Source organism: Benincasa hispida, chromosome 5, assembly GCF_009727055.1.
Source record: "Benincasa hispida cultivar B227 chromosome 5, ASM972705v1, whole genome shotgun sequence".
Lineage (NCBI taxonomy): Eukaryota > Viridiplantae > Streptophyta > Magnoliopsida > Cucurbitales > Cucurbitaceae > Benincasa > Benincasa hispida.
Window position 1 is genome coordinate 53,076,661 of NC_052353.1, and position 15,908 is coordinate 53,092,568.

General features: G+C 34.2%; 2 protein-coding genes across 2 annotated transcripts; both read left to right on the top strand.

Annotated features, from left to right (window-relative positions):
• The first annotated feature begins 419 nt into the window (after positions 1 to 419).
• LOC120077389 lies at positions 420 to 1,274 on the top strand. Its single transcript, XM_039031274.1, has one exon. The coding sequence runs from the start codon at positions 420 to 422 to the stop codon at positions 1,272 to 1,274; it is 855 nt and encodes a 284-aa protein (XP_038887202.1).
• A 10,881-nt stretch (positions 1,275 to 12,155) lies between these two features.
• Positions 12,156 to 13,007, top strand: LOC120077390. Its single transcript, XM_039031275.1, has one exon. It carries the CDS (start codon positions 12,156 to 12,158, stop codon positions 13,005 to 13,007), a length of 852 nt encoding a protein of 283 aa, XP_038887203.1.
• Positions 13,008 to 15,908: the final 2,901 nt, after the last annotated feature.

Sequence of the window (15,908 nt, forward strand, 5' to 3'; positions counted from 1 at the left end):
AAGCTTTTTGCTCAATACCCCACAGAAAATAAGACAATTGGGTGAGGCCCAATTTTCTATTTTATGCAGCTAAATTGGCCTTAAAACCAAAGGAGACATTGTTTTGTAGCATTACATTTCTCTATTATAATACAACCATGAATCATAAACAAATGGCATTTGTGTCATATAGAAGTTAGCATCAATTATGGTGGAGACAAGAAAGAGGTGGGAGGGAGACAAAGCATGGACATTGCTGAATTATTTTCTTATACATATTAACATTATCACAAATTAATTATAATTAGATGAGCTTGAGATTCCTCATGTCTCCCTAAGCCATAGTGATATAAATAAGCTCTTGAAGGCCAAAAGAAGAAGTCAACTTGAAACTGCTTTGGCTGTTTTACAATTCATAAGCTAAGGCTTTTGTAAAAAAGATGGATTCCTTTGCTGCAAACTCAAAGAAATCATTCCACATTCGTTCAAACAGTTTGCCCTCAAAGCCACATCCAGCTGTGGATGAAGTTGATGAACATCTCTACAGATTGAAGGCCTCTGAAGCAACTTCTTCATCTTCTTCTTTGTGCCAAAATCTTGATGGTCTTCAAGATTTACATGATTCCATTGATAAGTTGCTTCTTTTGCCACTCACCCACCAAGCTCTTGTTGACAACAAATCAGTTGATGACTTGCTAGAAGGATCTCTCAAGATCTTGGATGTGTGTGCTTTGGCTAAGGATGTTTTGTCACAAATGAAAGAATCTTTACATGAACTTGAGTCCGCGTTGCGCAGAAGAAAAGGAGATGACACTGTGATCGACATTCAGAAGTATTTGAACTCGAGGAAGATGATAAAGAAGACAATCCACAAGGTCTTGAAGGGAATGGAAAGATCAACTTCCCAAAAGAGTGATGAAAGTTCTGAAATTGTTAGCTTGTTAAAAGAGGCTGAAGCTGTCACATTAAACAACATTGAATCCTTGTTGTCATTTGTAGCAGGACCAAAGTTGCCATCAAAGATCAGCAGATGGTCTCTAGTTTCCAAGCTGATGCAACCTAAGAGAGTAGCCAACAAGGAGGATGGTTCATATGGAAATGAAGTAGAGATGGTAGATGCTTCATTATATTCAATCACCAGTCACAAATCTGATTTCCTTGTGCAAGTTGAAGATGTGCAGAACTCGCTGAGGAAATTGGAGTCGTGTATTTACGACTTTGAAGAAGATCTCGAGAGTCTATATCGGCATCTTATAAAGAACAGAGTCTCGTTTCTTAACATCCTAAATAACTAAGGATGAAAGCTTAGATTAGTATCATAGCCGATTCCAACGAAATCCATTTTTGTCAAATGTAAATACAACAATACATATATAATAGATACAAATACATTACATAACTTTTTTGCAATATGAACCAAGATTATGAATTCAATATCATATTCTTCTCTAGTGAACATTTTGAGATGTTTGAATTGTTGATATTGTTGGGACTGCAAATATAGTCCTCCATCGAAATAGATGTGCAGAAGATCTTCGGAATTTAAGTAAGAATAATAGGCTTTTTGAATCTGAAAATGCCAATTAATTCAAAGTGAACAATCTTATATCATGGAGATGAAGACCATTATCCAATCACATCCCTATGCTCTCTTTGAATGGATGGGAAAAAAACTAACCATCATCCAACTCACCAATTTGGTCTTTTACTTCTGTAAAGTTTCATTATTTTAATCATCAGGATTGCAAACTATTGGAGAAAATAAAAAGAAAAAAGATAGCATTTTTCCCTTCCAAAAGTGACATTCCCTTAAAGCTTAAACTATGGTATGTTAACTAGAGGTCAACTAGTTAACCAAGGTTACCTAATGAAGCCAAGTATTCAAATTGGCATTACTGTCAAAGATTCCAATTGTCCTAACAATGATGATGAGTGCAAGAATCACATGGAAGCCTGAGATTAACTTTCATGCAGTGTTATGCACTTTGTCTTTCATCTAAGAGACAATTTGATTAAGTTCTATGTATAATAACAAAGCAAATCAGGCTGTATCTCATCATTTAGGACTTAAAATTTTAACAATGAGGAGAGTTGATGGTAGAAGAATCTGCATGAACAATTTGATGTTTCAGGATTGAAAAAGATTCATCATGCCTCCACAGTGGCAGACATACATATTTTTCTGTATTGTAACAGATCCGAATATGTTTAATTTAATTTAGATCTGAGTTGGAGAATTGGTAGAGAGGAAACAATGCAACAGCAGTGTCCAGATCCAAATGGAAGATGCCTAAACATGCACCAATTACTAGAAAGTCGAAGCAGATAAGCCTCTAAATGTCTACCTCTCTAACTGGTATATATTGAGCAAATAAAGAGGGGAAAGAACACAAAGATGACTTATAGAGCTAGCAGTTGGTTGGACCGTTCAGGCTGTTGGGTATTTGTATCTAAGCTATGAAGGAATGTCTGTATGAACTTTGGTTGGCCATTCATCAAAGATCAGAGGCTGAAAGCAAAGGCAGTTTGCTTATGGCGACAAATATATGATACTGCAGCTAAGGTTTAGCCTGTTGATGGTTGGGGTCTTAGTTTGTTTGAATCATTATTAATTCCCTATTTCCAAGGTAACAAATTCCACGACTGTTAGTTGTTATTTAGTGCTCAAAGTGATACGATCCAGATGACTATTACATCAGGAAATGTGAGGTTGAGGATGCAAATAGAGTTTCACATTGATTAGAACTAGAAATGTGGAAGATCTTTGGTGAGAAAGTAAGTAAAAAGTTTCAATTGGTATGGAGCTTTCTTGATGGAATTCAAAAATAAAATCACGTGGGTTTAAATCCAAAATGGACGACATCATATTTGTTTAGTGCAAAAAGAAGTCTTACATTGACCAGGGAAGGAGAGACCCATTGTCACACTCCCTCCAGGAACCCTTTCTATCCTAAGAGGAGTTGTGAAGACAGTTGATGCCATCCCTTTTATGACACCAACTGTCCATCCCTAACCCCCTACTTGCTCAACAGAACTCAAACACATGATAGAAAATTTTAATAGTTAATTTCTCAAACAAACAAACCCAAGCAGATAAAACAGATGCCAAACTCATACATATAAACCATAACATGTTTAACTACAGATTGTGTTCCCATCTCCAAAACTAGTCTACGTCCTTATTATGTACATGAATGACATCCGTTAACAACCTAAGTTAACTCCACTTCAACCCTTGAATACTGAGTGACAGACTCGCAGAACAGCTATCCTTTGGGATGTTGATCACTACCTGAGGAAAAGAAAAAATTAGAAAGAGTGAGCTACTAGACCAGTGAATGACTACATCCAAACATATTGATTGAGCTTTATTAAACATCAACTTCCTTAAAACATCAGGGTTTAAAACAATTATATTCAAGTATTAGAAAACATGTAAAATATTCAAATCTTGAAACTCAAGCATCAACATTTAATCGAAAATTCTCTTCACTAAACCTTAGTTGAGAGAAAACCCTTTTGCTCGATCCCTCAACGTCAATCCTTAGTTGATGTAGAGTAATTCTCAATACAATCAGCGTCGATAGTATCGTACCTATGTGCATGTGGTAATATCTTGAATACCATCATATCTTAGGTATCAAGGGGATCCAGATACTTCCATACCTTATACGTATTCATTATGAAACATCAAGCATTCCAATAAAACAAGTCTTATACGTATTCATTATGAAAGACTTTTATAAGATAAGGAATGATAATTAACACATGCTTCATAAATCTTAATGTTCAAGAAAAGTTTGAACTATGCGTCTACTCGTTGACCTTCATACTAGTGCATACGTTGGAGTAGTATTTAAGAGAATTCATGCTTTACTTAGAAAACTCATCACAAAGCTAAAAGCTCAAGCATGGTTCATCATTAAGAAAACATCTTGAAACCTCGCTCAATAGTGAATCATGCGTTGAAACCACATAAAAGAAAACATACAAAATTTTGTCACTCACTGTTTTAGGCTACTTCCTCAAAGGATGATAGGCTTCTCCTATTTGCGTTTGCCCTGTAACATCAGTAAATACCCTTGGTTAAAACTATTAGCTCATCTTGAGCTTAACTTACATTCTTAAGTTTAACATCACCCTTAGATACTCCTCACGACTTCCATCGCATACAAAACTTCATCGCATAGCATACTTCAACGCAACAAAGACAATTTTCCTTGCTCTCATCTTGTGAATGGCAATGCGCTCACTGTTAGGTTTTATGTCCTAAAACTCGCAGTTTGTAAAAATTAAATATATTCTATTATCAATAAAGATGTTATTCAACATTTCTTCAATAAAGGTATTGAATCTATTAATTGCATTCATAAAGTCTAAATTCAATAAACTAAGATCCATGATTATTATATGAATACTTGAACTTTATATAGAGACATAAAGATAGATTAAGTTTGAGTAAATAGCCAAAACGGTCTATAGTATATGATTAAGGTTGGATACCTTATTCTGGTAATACTATTGGAAGCGGCCTACTCTGTAGCTGTTACAAGTTGTTGTAAAGATACTACAAACGAAGTGATTCAGATTCGTTCATGTATTAACATGAGAAGTGGAGGCGTCCTATGCAATGAGTTTGCATAAGATCAGACCAAGAAATAAGTCACTCTTACTTTATAACGTCGTTTACTGTTTAAGACTGACTATTTCGCTTAGATGACCTAGGTAACTCGATCTTAATCCTGAGCTAACTATGAACTCCTGTCTATTCGAGATTATTCTTAGATTTGTATGGGTGAGGGTTGGCTCAATAATCCTTCCATTTTAGGGGTAAAACCGGGTAGATAGTTGGGGGCATAGGGTGCAAGACGGAATTAATGGCTACCCAATTTAGGGAAAGGAGAAAAGTTGTTCTCTTAAGTACTGAATCTAGGTCTTAAACAAGGGGCCCCACCCTCTCACTAGCCTGAGAGGGATCCGGTTTAGTGATTAGATTATAAACCAATTGTTCATTAGAAGATCAGTAGGAACTTAAGGAACAAGACATAATAACGGAGGTAAAACAGTACTGAACTTAAGGAACAAGACATAATAACGGAGGTAAAACAGCATAGTGACCCAACCATTTACAGTGAGGAGGGTGCAACTATCGAGCTATAGTGGTGTAACTTGATAGTTAACAAATAATGATTAATTTAGTCTAAAGAGTGTTAGCCAATTAATCTTAATCGTTGGAGCTCATGATCTGTAAGTCCATAAGGTCCCTCTACTAGCTCGTAAAATATGAACACCTTGAATTATTAAATTGAGTGAATTTGGAATGATATCAATTTGAAATATTCAAATTGAAATTAGGGTTTGAATTTGGATAAGTTTAAATTCAAATTAGGGTTTGTAAAATTATATTTGATATAATTATTTAACGTTTAATAATTGAAATTAAACGAAATTGGAGAGTTTATAATATTTAAATATTGATTTAAATATTAATTACATGAATAAGATTCATGTTTAACATTAGGTGTGTGATTAATTTGATATTTGATATTAAATTAATTAATCAATTAATTAAATATGTTTAATTAATTAAAGTCAAATTAATTTCCAATTTTAAATTCAATTTAAGAAATTCGATTTTGATATTTAATTAATTATGAATTAATTAAATCATTTTTTAATTAATTGATTTTTGAAATATTGAAAAAATTGGGTTAAATGGGTTTTGCCCACAAACACCACAAGTAAGAGGTGTTTTTCCTACAATCACACACAAATCCCATTAAATCTTCAAGCAACTGCTGGCTATTGAGCTGAAGAGATATTACTTGCATGTATTCAGTGATTAAAAACACTAAATTATGAAGAAGAAGACATAGAATAAGCTGAAAAAAGAGTTTTTCTGCTACATTTTCTTCTCCCTCTCAAACCCAGAAATTCCTTCACCAAATTCACTCAAATTCGAGTTCCACCACTCAAATTCAAGGCTGAGAATAATAGAGAAGATCTCTTGATGGTTCACTGTCAATTTGGAGCTGATTTGGAGTGAAGAGCAACTTGGATAAGGGAGAATTCATCAAATGTATGTTGAACTTGAAAACCTCTTCAGTTTTTCTGTTAAAGCATGCTTTTAGAACTCAAATTAAATGTAATTAGAGTGCTTATTGATTCTATTTGTTTCCGTTGCATGCTTATGTATTCCATAGTTAGCTTAATTTCACAACACCCACTTAGGCCCTAGGACACACCCATGGTGCCTATGTGTTAAGTACTTGCTAACACTGTCCTCAACGTGCCCGGCCGATGTCCTCCTTCCCTCACAACCTTGCCCTCATCTCGCGCACACACACCACAGCTGACGCTTATGCTCAATTGTGCACTGCCTCACCCATCAGCTTCATGCTTCTTAACCCTCAAATGCAGTTGCCTGCTTGTTTAAACATTAATTTTCTAGATTCAACTTCTAGCCTTAATAACTTAAATTCCAGATGTTATTTCACATAATTTCCTTCTAGAAATTTGTTCATAAATATCTTAACTTCCTCATCTTAGAATTTGAGCCTTTGATTCCTCCTATGAAGCCCAAACTTTACCAATCCTCTTCACTTGCCCGAGAAATCTGAAAGCTTGGAACACTTAGGGAAATCTTCAAACTTCAACTCAAATTTGTGAGAATTTCTTCTTGGCACCTTCAGTTTATTTATAGCACCGAACAAGCCTTAAGTCAGCAACAACCTTCTTCTTTTAGCACGAGTGGAAATGTCAAACCGAGCTCTCCTACTTTACTTCCCCCTTTTTATACTAAGGCAAACATAGGCAGATACCTTAATACAGTGACAACTCAACCACTAAGTATACTTGAGGCATCTAAACACGACACTTGGCCTACTAAACTTGGTAATTAAGTTAAACTCTTCCATCTCACACCAATGCATAGTTTGAGATACCATTGCACAGGCTAGTTTGCAACGCATAGACCATTCTCTCGGTCAATGCATCTCCAGCCCTTGTTTCTTGCCCTCATAGATTAGGCACTTGTGTTGACACTTGCCACTCACCAACATCTCCCAAAGCCTACACGACACTCTTCAGCGCCCATCAAGCCAACACATATCTTGCGCCTTGCGGCCCGCTCAGGCCTTGCCTCGATGCCCCTCTTACACCCCCTAAGACAAGTTTAGTTGCATGCATCCTGCATGCCTTGGCCTTCACTAAGTTCTTCATGGCCCTTAACGCAAGTCTTATACTTAGCCATTTCTCCCCTTGTAACCTTGGACGCATGGCATGACTAGACCATCTTCATGCTCTATACTTCTTTTTACACTTAGGATAATTTCCTTCAAAAATTCTAAGCCTCTTTTTCAAACAATCATACATACAATACATTAGCCTAAGTAGAACACATAGTAAGATAGGGTCTAGGGTTTACACCCATGGTATACAAGTGATCAACCAATTATTTCTACGGATAGAAGCTCTTTTTAGGGAAACTAACATCAAATTAGTCGTGAGGACTTGTGCCTAAAATGAACAATATCATACAATTTGTGGAGATATGTGGAGTGCTTATTGCCATTAACAATTAGTATCAAAGCCATGGTCGAGAAGATTAAACTTAATTGTGAGGTAGAGAAATCATCGGATTATCAATCAAGAGAAATAGTGAGTCTTACTCATGCTCTACCTGGTTAGTTTCCAACTCACCTTGATAAGAGCAGAAAGAAACTCTCATTCTCACTTGGTGTGATTCGTGCTTATACTCTATCTAGATGCTCACTTGAGAAGGAATTATTGTCAAGAGTGGATGGATTTATTCAAGAAGAGGCTTAAGTGTGGTACTTTGTTTGAAGGAAGGATTGTTGTTGTAAACGAAGTCCCACATTGGCTAACAAAGGGAGAGATCCATCATATACAAGTGAAAATAGTTATCTCCATTGATATGAGGTTTTTTGGATGAAACTAAAAGAAAAATCATTAGGGTTTATGTCCAAAGTAGATAATATCATATCATTGTAGAGATATGTAGAGGATAGTCTTTAAATATACCATTTTGTAATACGGAGAGAGATACTCCATCAGACTCACATTAATTACCTTGACAAGCAAATTCATTGATATCATGATGATTGAGAAGATCCATAACCAGCCAAAAGAAGTAGATGTAAGACATAATCATGAGGAGTAAGCACAGACAGAAGCACATTGAGGGCTGAGAAGTTTAAGAAGAATTAATACAAACCTCACATAAGAAAAAGAAAGTTCTGCCTCAGAAGAGACAGGTTCAACATGCAGCACCAAAGAAAACACAATCAAGATGTGAACTCATTGTATATGAAGTTTCCCTTTCCTAACAAATTAAGTTAGTTGGCATTTATGATCTTGCCCTTCTTGTTAGCAGAAATTAGAAAGCCAAGGGAAAAATGTATTGAAGTCATAGGTAAATGCCCTTTTCTATCATTATGGTACAATAAAAGATTATTCGCTGATTCAAGGAAGGACAAAAATTTATGGAAGGTTGTCCTAATGTAATTCTATCAAACGTAAAAAGCTGAAAATGAGAAAATAAATATGGCAGCACTATTCCCTTACGTAAGATGCCAACTCTATCCACAACAATCTTGTGCTTCGTAATGTACAAATTGTCCAACAATCTATTGCAGATATGAAGTATATTGTTATGACATAAACGAAATCGACAAGTAAAGAATAATAACAAGAAAAATTCAACCCAAAGATTTACATGATTCACTAATGTGTTAGCTATGTTTAGCTACGTTCATGGGTAGGGACAAAAACAATTTTGTTACTAGAGGAGAATATCAAAATCGTAAATAATACACCATGCTTACATAATTTAGGTTTCGGGTGTTACCCCCAAGCTTTCACTAGGGCTTGTCGCCCCTGGACCTTGATTCGCTGACAGGCCAGTGAGATCTTGCTTGGTCATTTAAAGAGTCAGATAGTAAATTTGAGGTTCCAACCTATATAATAGAGGCATTGAGCGAGCAAGTAATGAGGGAAAAACCCCAGTGAAAACAGAAAATTAATGCATTAGGAGGAAGAAGAATCTCACACATTTGCATGTGTAAAACGACAATCTTGTCCTCTGCAGAAGGAGACCCAGTTTTGTGCTTTCAAGATAAGCCAAAAAAACTGATGCCACTGCCATGATTGTAGAAACATGCTTGCTCGTGCAATCCTAATGCATTGGTTGAATTAAACAATGAGTTGAAAGCTTGGGGAAGAAGAGACATTTAATGTACATTGACAGAGGCCATGGTAGTCATTTGCAGTATATGCCCAAGGAGAAACCTGAATTTGTAAAATTAACCCCCATTTTGATAACTATTAAGGTCCTAAGAATTTGATTTTTTATTTTTTATTTTTTATTTTTGAAAATTAAGTCTATAAACACCTTTTTTTATCTTTATATTTTTTTGCTTTGCTATCTATTTTTAACCAATGTTATAAAAAACCAAGCCAATTTTTGAAATCTAAAGCAAGTAGTTTTTTAAAAACATGTTTTTTTTCCCTTTAATTTAGCTATGAATTCAACTCTTTTATTAAGAGAGATAAAAACCATGTAAGAAATTGAGAACAAATAGACTTAATTTTCAAAAACCAAATCGTTACCAGACAGAGCCTAAACTTTCAGTTTCATTTATAAACTTTTTTGTTTTGTTAGCAACTTTCAAACAATTCTCAAAAACTATGAAACAAGTAGTTTGTAAAAATTTGTTTTGATTTTTGGAATTTGACTATGGATTCAAATATTTCTTTAAAAAAAAGAAAATATATTAAGGAAATTGAGAGAAAACAAACATAGATTTTGAAAAAGCAAAAAACAAAAAGGGTAATTGCAGTGAGTAGCACTTCTAAGGCTAAAAATTAATTGGATAACAACCTTTTTAAAGAACCGCAAATATTGCAAAATTTATTAGTGATATACCCTATCGCTGATAGACATGTTGGAACCAAATGTTGATCTTTGTTGTGCCGAGGAAGATCCACTGTCTTAAAAGCAAATTTATTGTGACTATAGTGCTAAATCACGTATGCCGATTGCTCCTCAAGGTTAACACAACTTCAAACTCAAACGTGCACTCGTCGGAGAAAAGATTGGTATAATTAAAAGAGTATGCTTAGAACAATATGGAAAAATAGAAGGGAAGAAGAAAATGTAGATCTATGTTTTTTTTGTAGCAAAATGCGCCCACTGTTTATGAAGAAGATGAAGATAACGGCTAAGGCATTCCAATAAACAAAAAGAAACAAAAAAAAAAAAAAAAAAATCATTTTAGATCCAATAATTATGATTTAGTTTAATGTAAAACATTTTTGCTATGGGCCTCGACCCAAGTTATTCCCAAGAAGACATAACAACAATAGAGTCTATCACTGAGAGATGGATTTAAATTTGGCTATATTTGCAATTTTTTTTGCATTGTATTATACTTGATAATACTTTAGAACTAATTACTATATTTACAATTGTCCCTATAAAGAACGAAAGTGATATCAAATGAGTCCTTAGTTTTGGTTTTTGGTTGTTGAAAACTAAGCTTATATACACTACTTCCATTTGTAAGTTTCTTCATATTGTTATTCACTTTTTATCATTTGTTTTCAAAAACCAAGTCAAGTTTTAAAATTAAGGCGTCATTTGATAATAATTATTCTTTTATTTATTTTTTTTTTGAAAATATAAATTATCACTAATACTCTGACCTATAAGTTTCTTGTTTTGTTATCCTTTTTTACACTCATTTAAAAATAAAAATAAAATAAAAAATAAACCAAGTTTTGAAGACTGAGAACAATATTTCTTACAAACTTGTTTTTGTTTTTAAAATTTGACAAGGAGGAATTGAAGTCTTCCTATAAGATAAATGAAAACCATAATAGAAAAATTGGAAGGAAAAAAACATACATTTGAAAAACAAAAAAACAAAAAACGAAAGCCTTAAACCCCGTTTATTAACCATTTCGTTTTTTGTTTTTGGTTTTTGGAAATTAAGCCTAATTTCTCTCATTTTCTTAATATGGTTTGCATTTTTCTCAAGTGTGAGAGTTGAATTCTTAGCCAAATTTCAAAAACAAAAACTATTTTTTTAAGTCCCGTTTGATAACCTTTTCGTTTTTTGTTTTTAGTTTTGAAAATTAAGCCTCTTTCAACTATATTTCTTACAATGGATTGTATCAATGGTTAAATTCTTAGTCAAATTCAAAACACAAAAAACAAAAAACAATTTTTTTGAAAGATACTCTTTTTAATTCTCAAAATTTGTCTTGGTTTTTTAAACCATGAAAAGTAGATAAAGAAATTTGGAGATGGAAGTAGTGTCCATAAGCTTAATTTTAAAAAATAAAATAAAAAAACAAAATGATTACCAAACGGGGCCTTAGTTTTCAAATTTTGGTTTGGTTTCTAAAAACATTAATCCAAAGTAGCTAACAAAACAAGAGATTTAGAAATTGAGTGTTTATAGACTTAATTTAAAAAAACTAAAAACCAAATGGTTACCAAACAAGACTTTAAAACTTATTTTGTTTATTGAATTTAACCAAGAATTCAAATATTTCTTTAAACAAAGTATAAAAAAATGAAAAGAGAAACATAAATTTCAAAACTAAAAACTAAAAACAAAATCATTATCAATCTACTCATCTTAGTTTGAATCTTAGATTGTTTAAAAAAGGCGAGTCCCTGTACATTATTCATGTCTTGTTCATGTCCTATCTCTGTGTCCATATCCATGCTTCTTGTTTAATACTACATGAAAAATATGTCAATTTGATGAGGTCCAGATTTTCATACAGCTAAATTTGCCTTGAAACTGTAGGAGACAGTGCTTTATACCATTGCATTTCTTTATTTCATTACAGCTATGAGTTATGAACAAATGAGTTTTGTATCAGATACATCCATTTGATTATAAATAAATTAGCATCAATAATGGTGGAGATAATGAAGAGGTGGGAGGGAGACAAAGCATGAACATCGCTGAATTATTTGCTTATACATATCACTAATTAATTGTAATTAAATGAGCTTCAGATTCCTAATATCTCCCCAAGCCAAAGTGATATAAATAAGCTCTTGAAGGCCAAAAGAAGAAGTCAACTTGAAATTGCTTTGGCTGTTTTACAATTCATAAGCTTAGGCTTTTGTAAAAAAGATGGATTCCTTAGCTGAAAACTCAAAGAAATCATTCCACATTCGTTCAAACAGTTTGCCCTCAAAGCCACATCCAGTTGTGGATGAAGTTTATGAAAATCTCTGCAGATTGAAGGCCTCTGAAGCCACTTCCTCATCTTCTTCTTTGTGCAAAAAACTTAATGGTCTTCAAGATTTACATGATTCCATTGATAAGTTGCTCCGTTTGCCACTCACCCATCGAGCTCTCGTTGACAGCAAGTCAGTTGATGACTTGCTAGAAGGATCTCTCAAGATCTTGGATGTGTGTGCTTTGGCTAAGGAGGCTTTATCACAAATGAAAGAATCTGCAGACGAACTTGGGTCCGCATTGCGAAGAAGAAGAGATGACACTGTGATTGATGTTCAGAAGTATTTGAACTCGAGGAAGATGATAAAGAAGGCAATGCACAAGGTGTTGAAAGGAATGGAAAGATCAAGTTCCCAAAAAAGTGATGAAAGTTTTGAAATTGTTAGTTTGTTAAAAGAGGCAGAAGCTGTCACATATAACAGCATTGAATTCTTGTTGTCGTTTATAGCAGGACCAAAGTTGCCATCAAAGATCAGCAGATGGTCTCTAGTTTCCAAGCTGATGCAACCTAAGAGAGTAACCAACAAGGAGGATGGTGCATATGGCAATGAAGTGGAGATGGTGGATGCTTCCTTATATTCAATCACCAGTCACAAATCTGATGTCTTTGTGCAAGTTGAAGATGTGCAAAACTCGCTGAGAAAATTGGAGTCGTGTATTCATGACCTTGAAGAAGATCTCGAGAGTCTATATCGACATCTTATAAAAAATAGAGTTTCCTTTCTTAACATACTAAATCACTAAGGATGAAAACTTAGATAGTAGTATCATAGCCAATTCCAATGGAATCCAGTTTTGTCCAACTGTAAACACCACAATACATATATAAGAGATACATATACATTACACAACATTTTTGCAATGTGAACCAAGATTATGAATTAAATATCATATTCTTCTCTAGTGAACATTTTGAGATATTTGAATTGTTGATATTGTTGGGAATGCAAATATAGTCCTCTACGAAATAGATGTGCAGAAGATCTTTGGAATTTAAGTAAGAATAATAGGCTTTTTGAATCCAAAAGTAGAATCATAGCACTTAGTCCAAAGTGAAGAATATAATATCATGGAGAAAAAGACCATTATCCAAACACATCCCTATGCACTCTATGAAGGAAAAAAACTACTCATCATCTAACTCACCAATTTGGTATTTTGCTTCTGTAAAGTTTCATTATTTTTAACCATCAGGATTGCAAACTATTGGAGAAAATAAAAAGAAGAAAGATTACATTTTTCCTTTCCAAAAGTGACATTCCCTTAAAGCTTAAACTATGATATGTTAACTAGAGGTCAACTAGTTAACCAAGGTTACCTAATGAAGCCAAGTATTCAAATTGGCATTACGGTCAAAGATTCCAATTATCCTAACAATGGTGATGAGCGGAAGAATCACATGGAAGCCTGAGATAACTTTCATGCAGTGTTATGCAGTTTGTCTTTCATCTAAGAGACAATTTGATTAAGTTCTATGTATAATAATAAAGCAAATCAGGCTGTATCTCATCATGTAGGACTTAAAATTTTGACAATGAGGAGAGTTGATGGTAGAAGAATCTTCATGAACAATGCCGAGATGCTATGGAAGATTGATAAACAATTTGATATGCAGGATTGAAAAAGATTATCTTGCCTCCACAGTGGCAGACATACATCTTTTTTCTAATGTAAATAGACCTGAATATGTTTAATTTAATTTATACCTGAGTAGGAGAATTGGTAGAGAGGAAACAATGCAACAGCAGTGTCTAGATCCAAATGGAAGATGCCTAAATATGCGCCAATTCCCGTAAAAGTCAAAGCAGATAAGCCCCTAAATGCCTCTCGTGCTAACTGGTACATATTGAGCAAATAAAGAGGGAAAAGAACACAGAGAAGACTTATAGAGCTAGCAGTTGGTTGGATCGTTCAGGCTATTGGATATTTGTAGTTAAGCTATGAAGGAATGTCTGTATGACTTTGGTTGGCCATTCATCAAAAATCAGAGGCTGAAAGCAAAGGCAGTTGCTTACAGCAACAAAGACATGATACTGCAGCTATGGTTTAGCCTGTTGATAGCTCAGGAATGCTGCAGATATGGCTATGTTACATCAGTTTGAAGGGTAACAATTTTACTTTGTTTGAATCATTATTAATTCCTTATTTCTGAAGTATCAAAGTCCATGGTTGTTAGTTGGTACTTAGTGCTCAAGGTAATATGATCCAGATGACTATTATCTCAAGAATTGTTGAGGTTGAGGATGCAAAATAGAGTTTCGCATTGATTAGAATTGTGGAAGATCTTTGTCCAGAAAGTAAGTAAAAAGTTTCCATTGGCATGGAGCTTTTCTCGGTGGAATTCAAAAGTAAAATCATGTGGATTGAAATCCAAAAATGGAGTATATATCATATTTGTTAAGGGAAAACATAGTCTTACATTCAGCAAAGAAAGAGAAGACCCCTGGTATATAAGTGGTGTCAATTATCTCCACTTGTAGGAGGTCTTTTGAGTGAAACTAACTGCAAAGCTATGAGGAATTATGCTTAAAATGAACAATATCATACCATTTGTTGAGATATATGGAGGGTTCGTTGTTATTAACAATTAGTATCAAAGCCATGGTCTAAAAGACTAAACTTAGTTGTGTGGTTAAGAAATCCTCAGAACAAAGAGAATAAGTGAGTCTTCCTCGTGCTCTACCGGTTGTTTTCCAACTCGCCTTGATAAGAGCAAAATTAAACTCTTGTTCTCATTATCCTAACAGGAAATAGAAGCAAGTAAATCAATTTTCTGGTGTGGTTGCTCCATCAAACTCATTTCTTATCTTGACAAGAAAATTCCATTGACATCATCGCAAGGAGTGAGAACAGACAGGAGCACATTGGAGGCTGAGAAGTTTAAGAAGATTTAATACAAACCACATATAAAAAGAAGAAAGTTCTACCTCAGTAGAGACAGGTTTAGCATGCAACAGCAAAGAAAATACAATCAGGATGTGAACTCATTGCATATGAAGCTTCCCTTTCCTAACAAATTAAGTCAGTTGGCATTTCTGATCTTGCCCTTCTTGTTAGCAGAAATTAGAAAGCCAAAGGGAAAAAAATGTATTAAAGTCATAGGTAAATGCCCTTTTCTATCATTATATTGCCACAAAAGATTATTCCCTGACTCAAGGAAGGTCCCAAATTTATGGAAGATTGTTTAATTGTTGAAATGCCTTGAATCTGTTATATTGGGGCTTTGAACGACCAAATACGGTAGTCTCGCTAACCAGGGTCTAGGGACGGCGTACCCTAATGGCCCCCCCGAAATCTATGTTATTTACATATTTGTCATCTTTATGTGATTTACATTTATGTAGTGCACTATATAACCTCTCTAAATCATAGAGGTGCTATTAATTTTGTATTTTGTAACATTCTCTCTAATTAAATTGTTCTCCCTCTGCTCAGGAAACGTAGTTAACACATTGTTAGTGAACCACGTAAATCTGTGTGTCGGCTCTATTCTTTTATATTTTCTATATTCTTCACTTGTCGATTTTGTAACAGTAATGTAATTCTATCAAATGTAAAAAGCTGAAAATGAGAAAATGAATATGGCAGCACCTTTCCTCTCTGTAAAATGCCAACTTTGTCAACAGCACTTTTGTGCTTCATAAT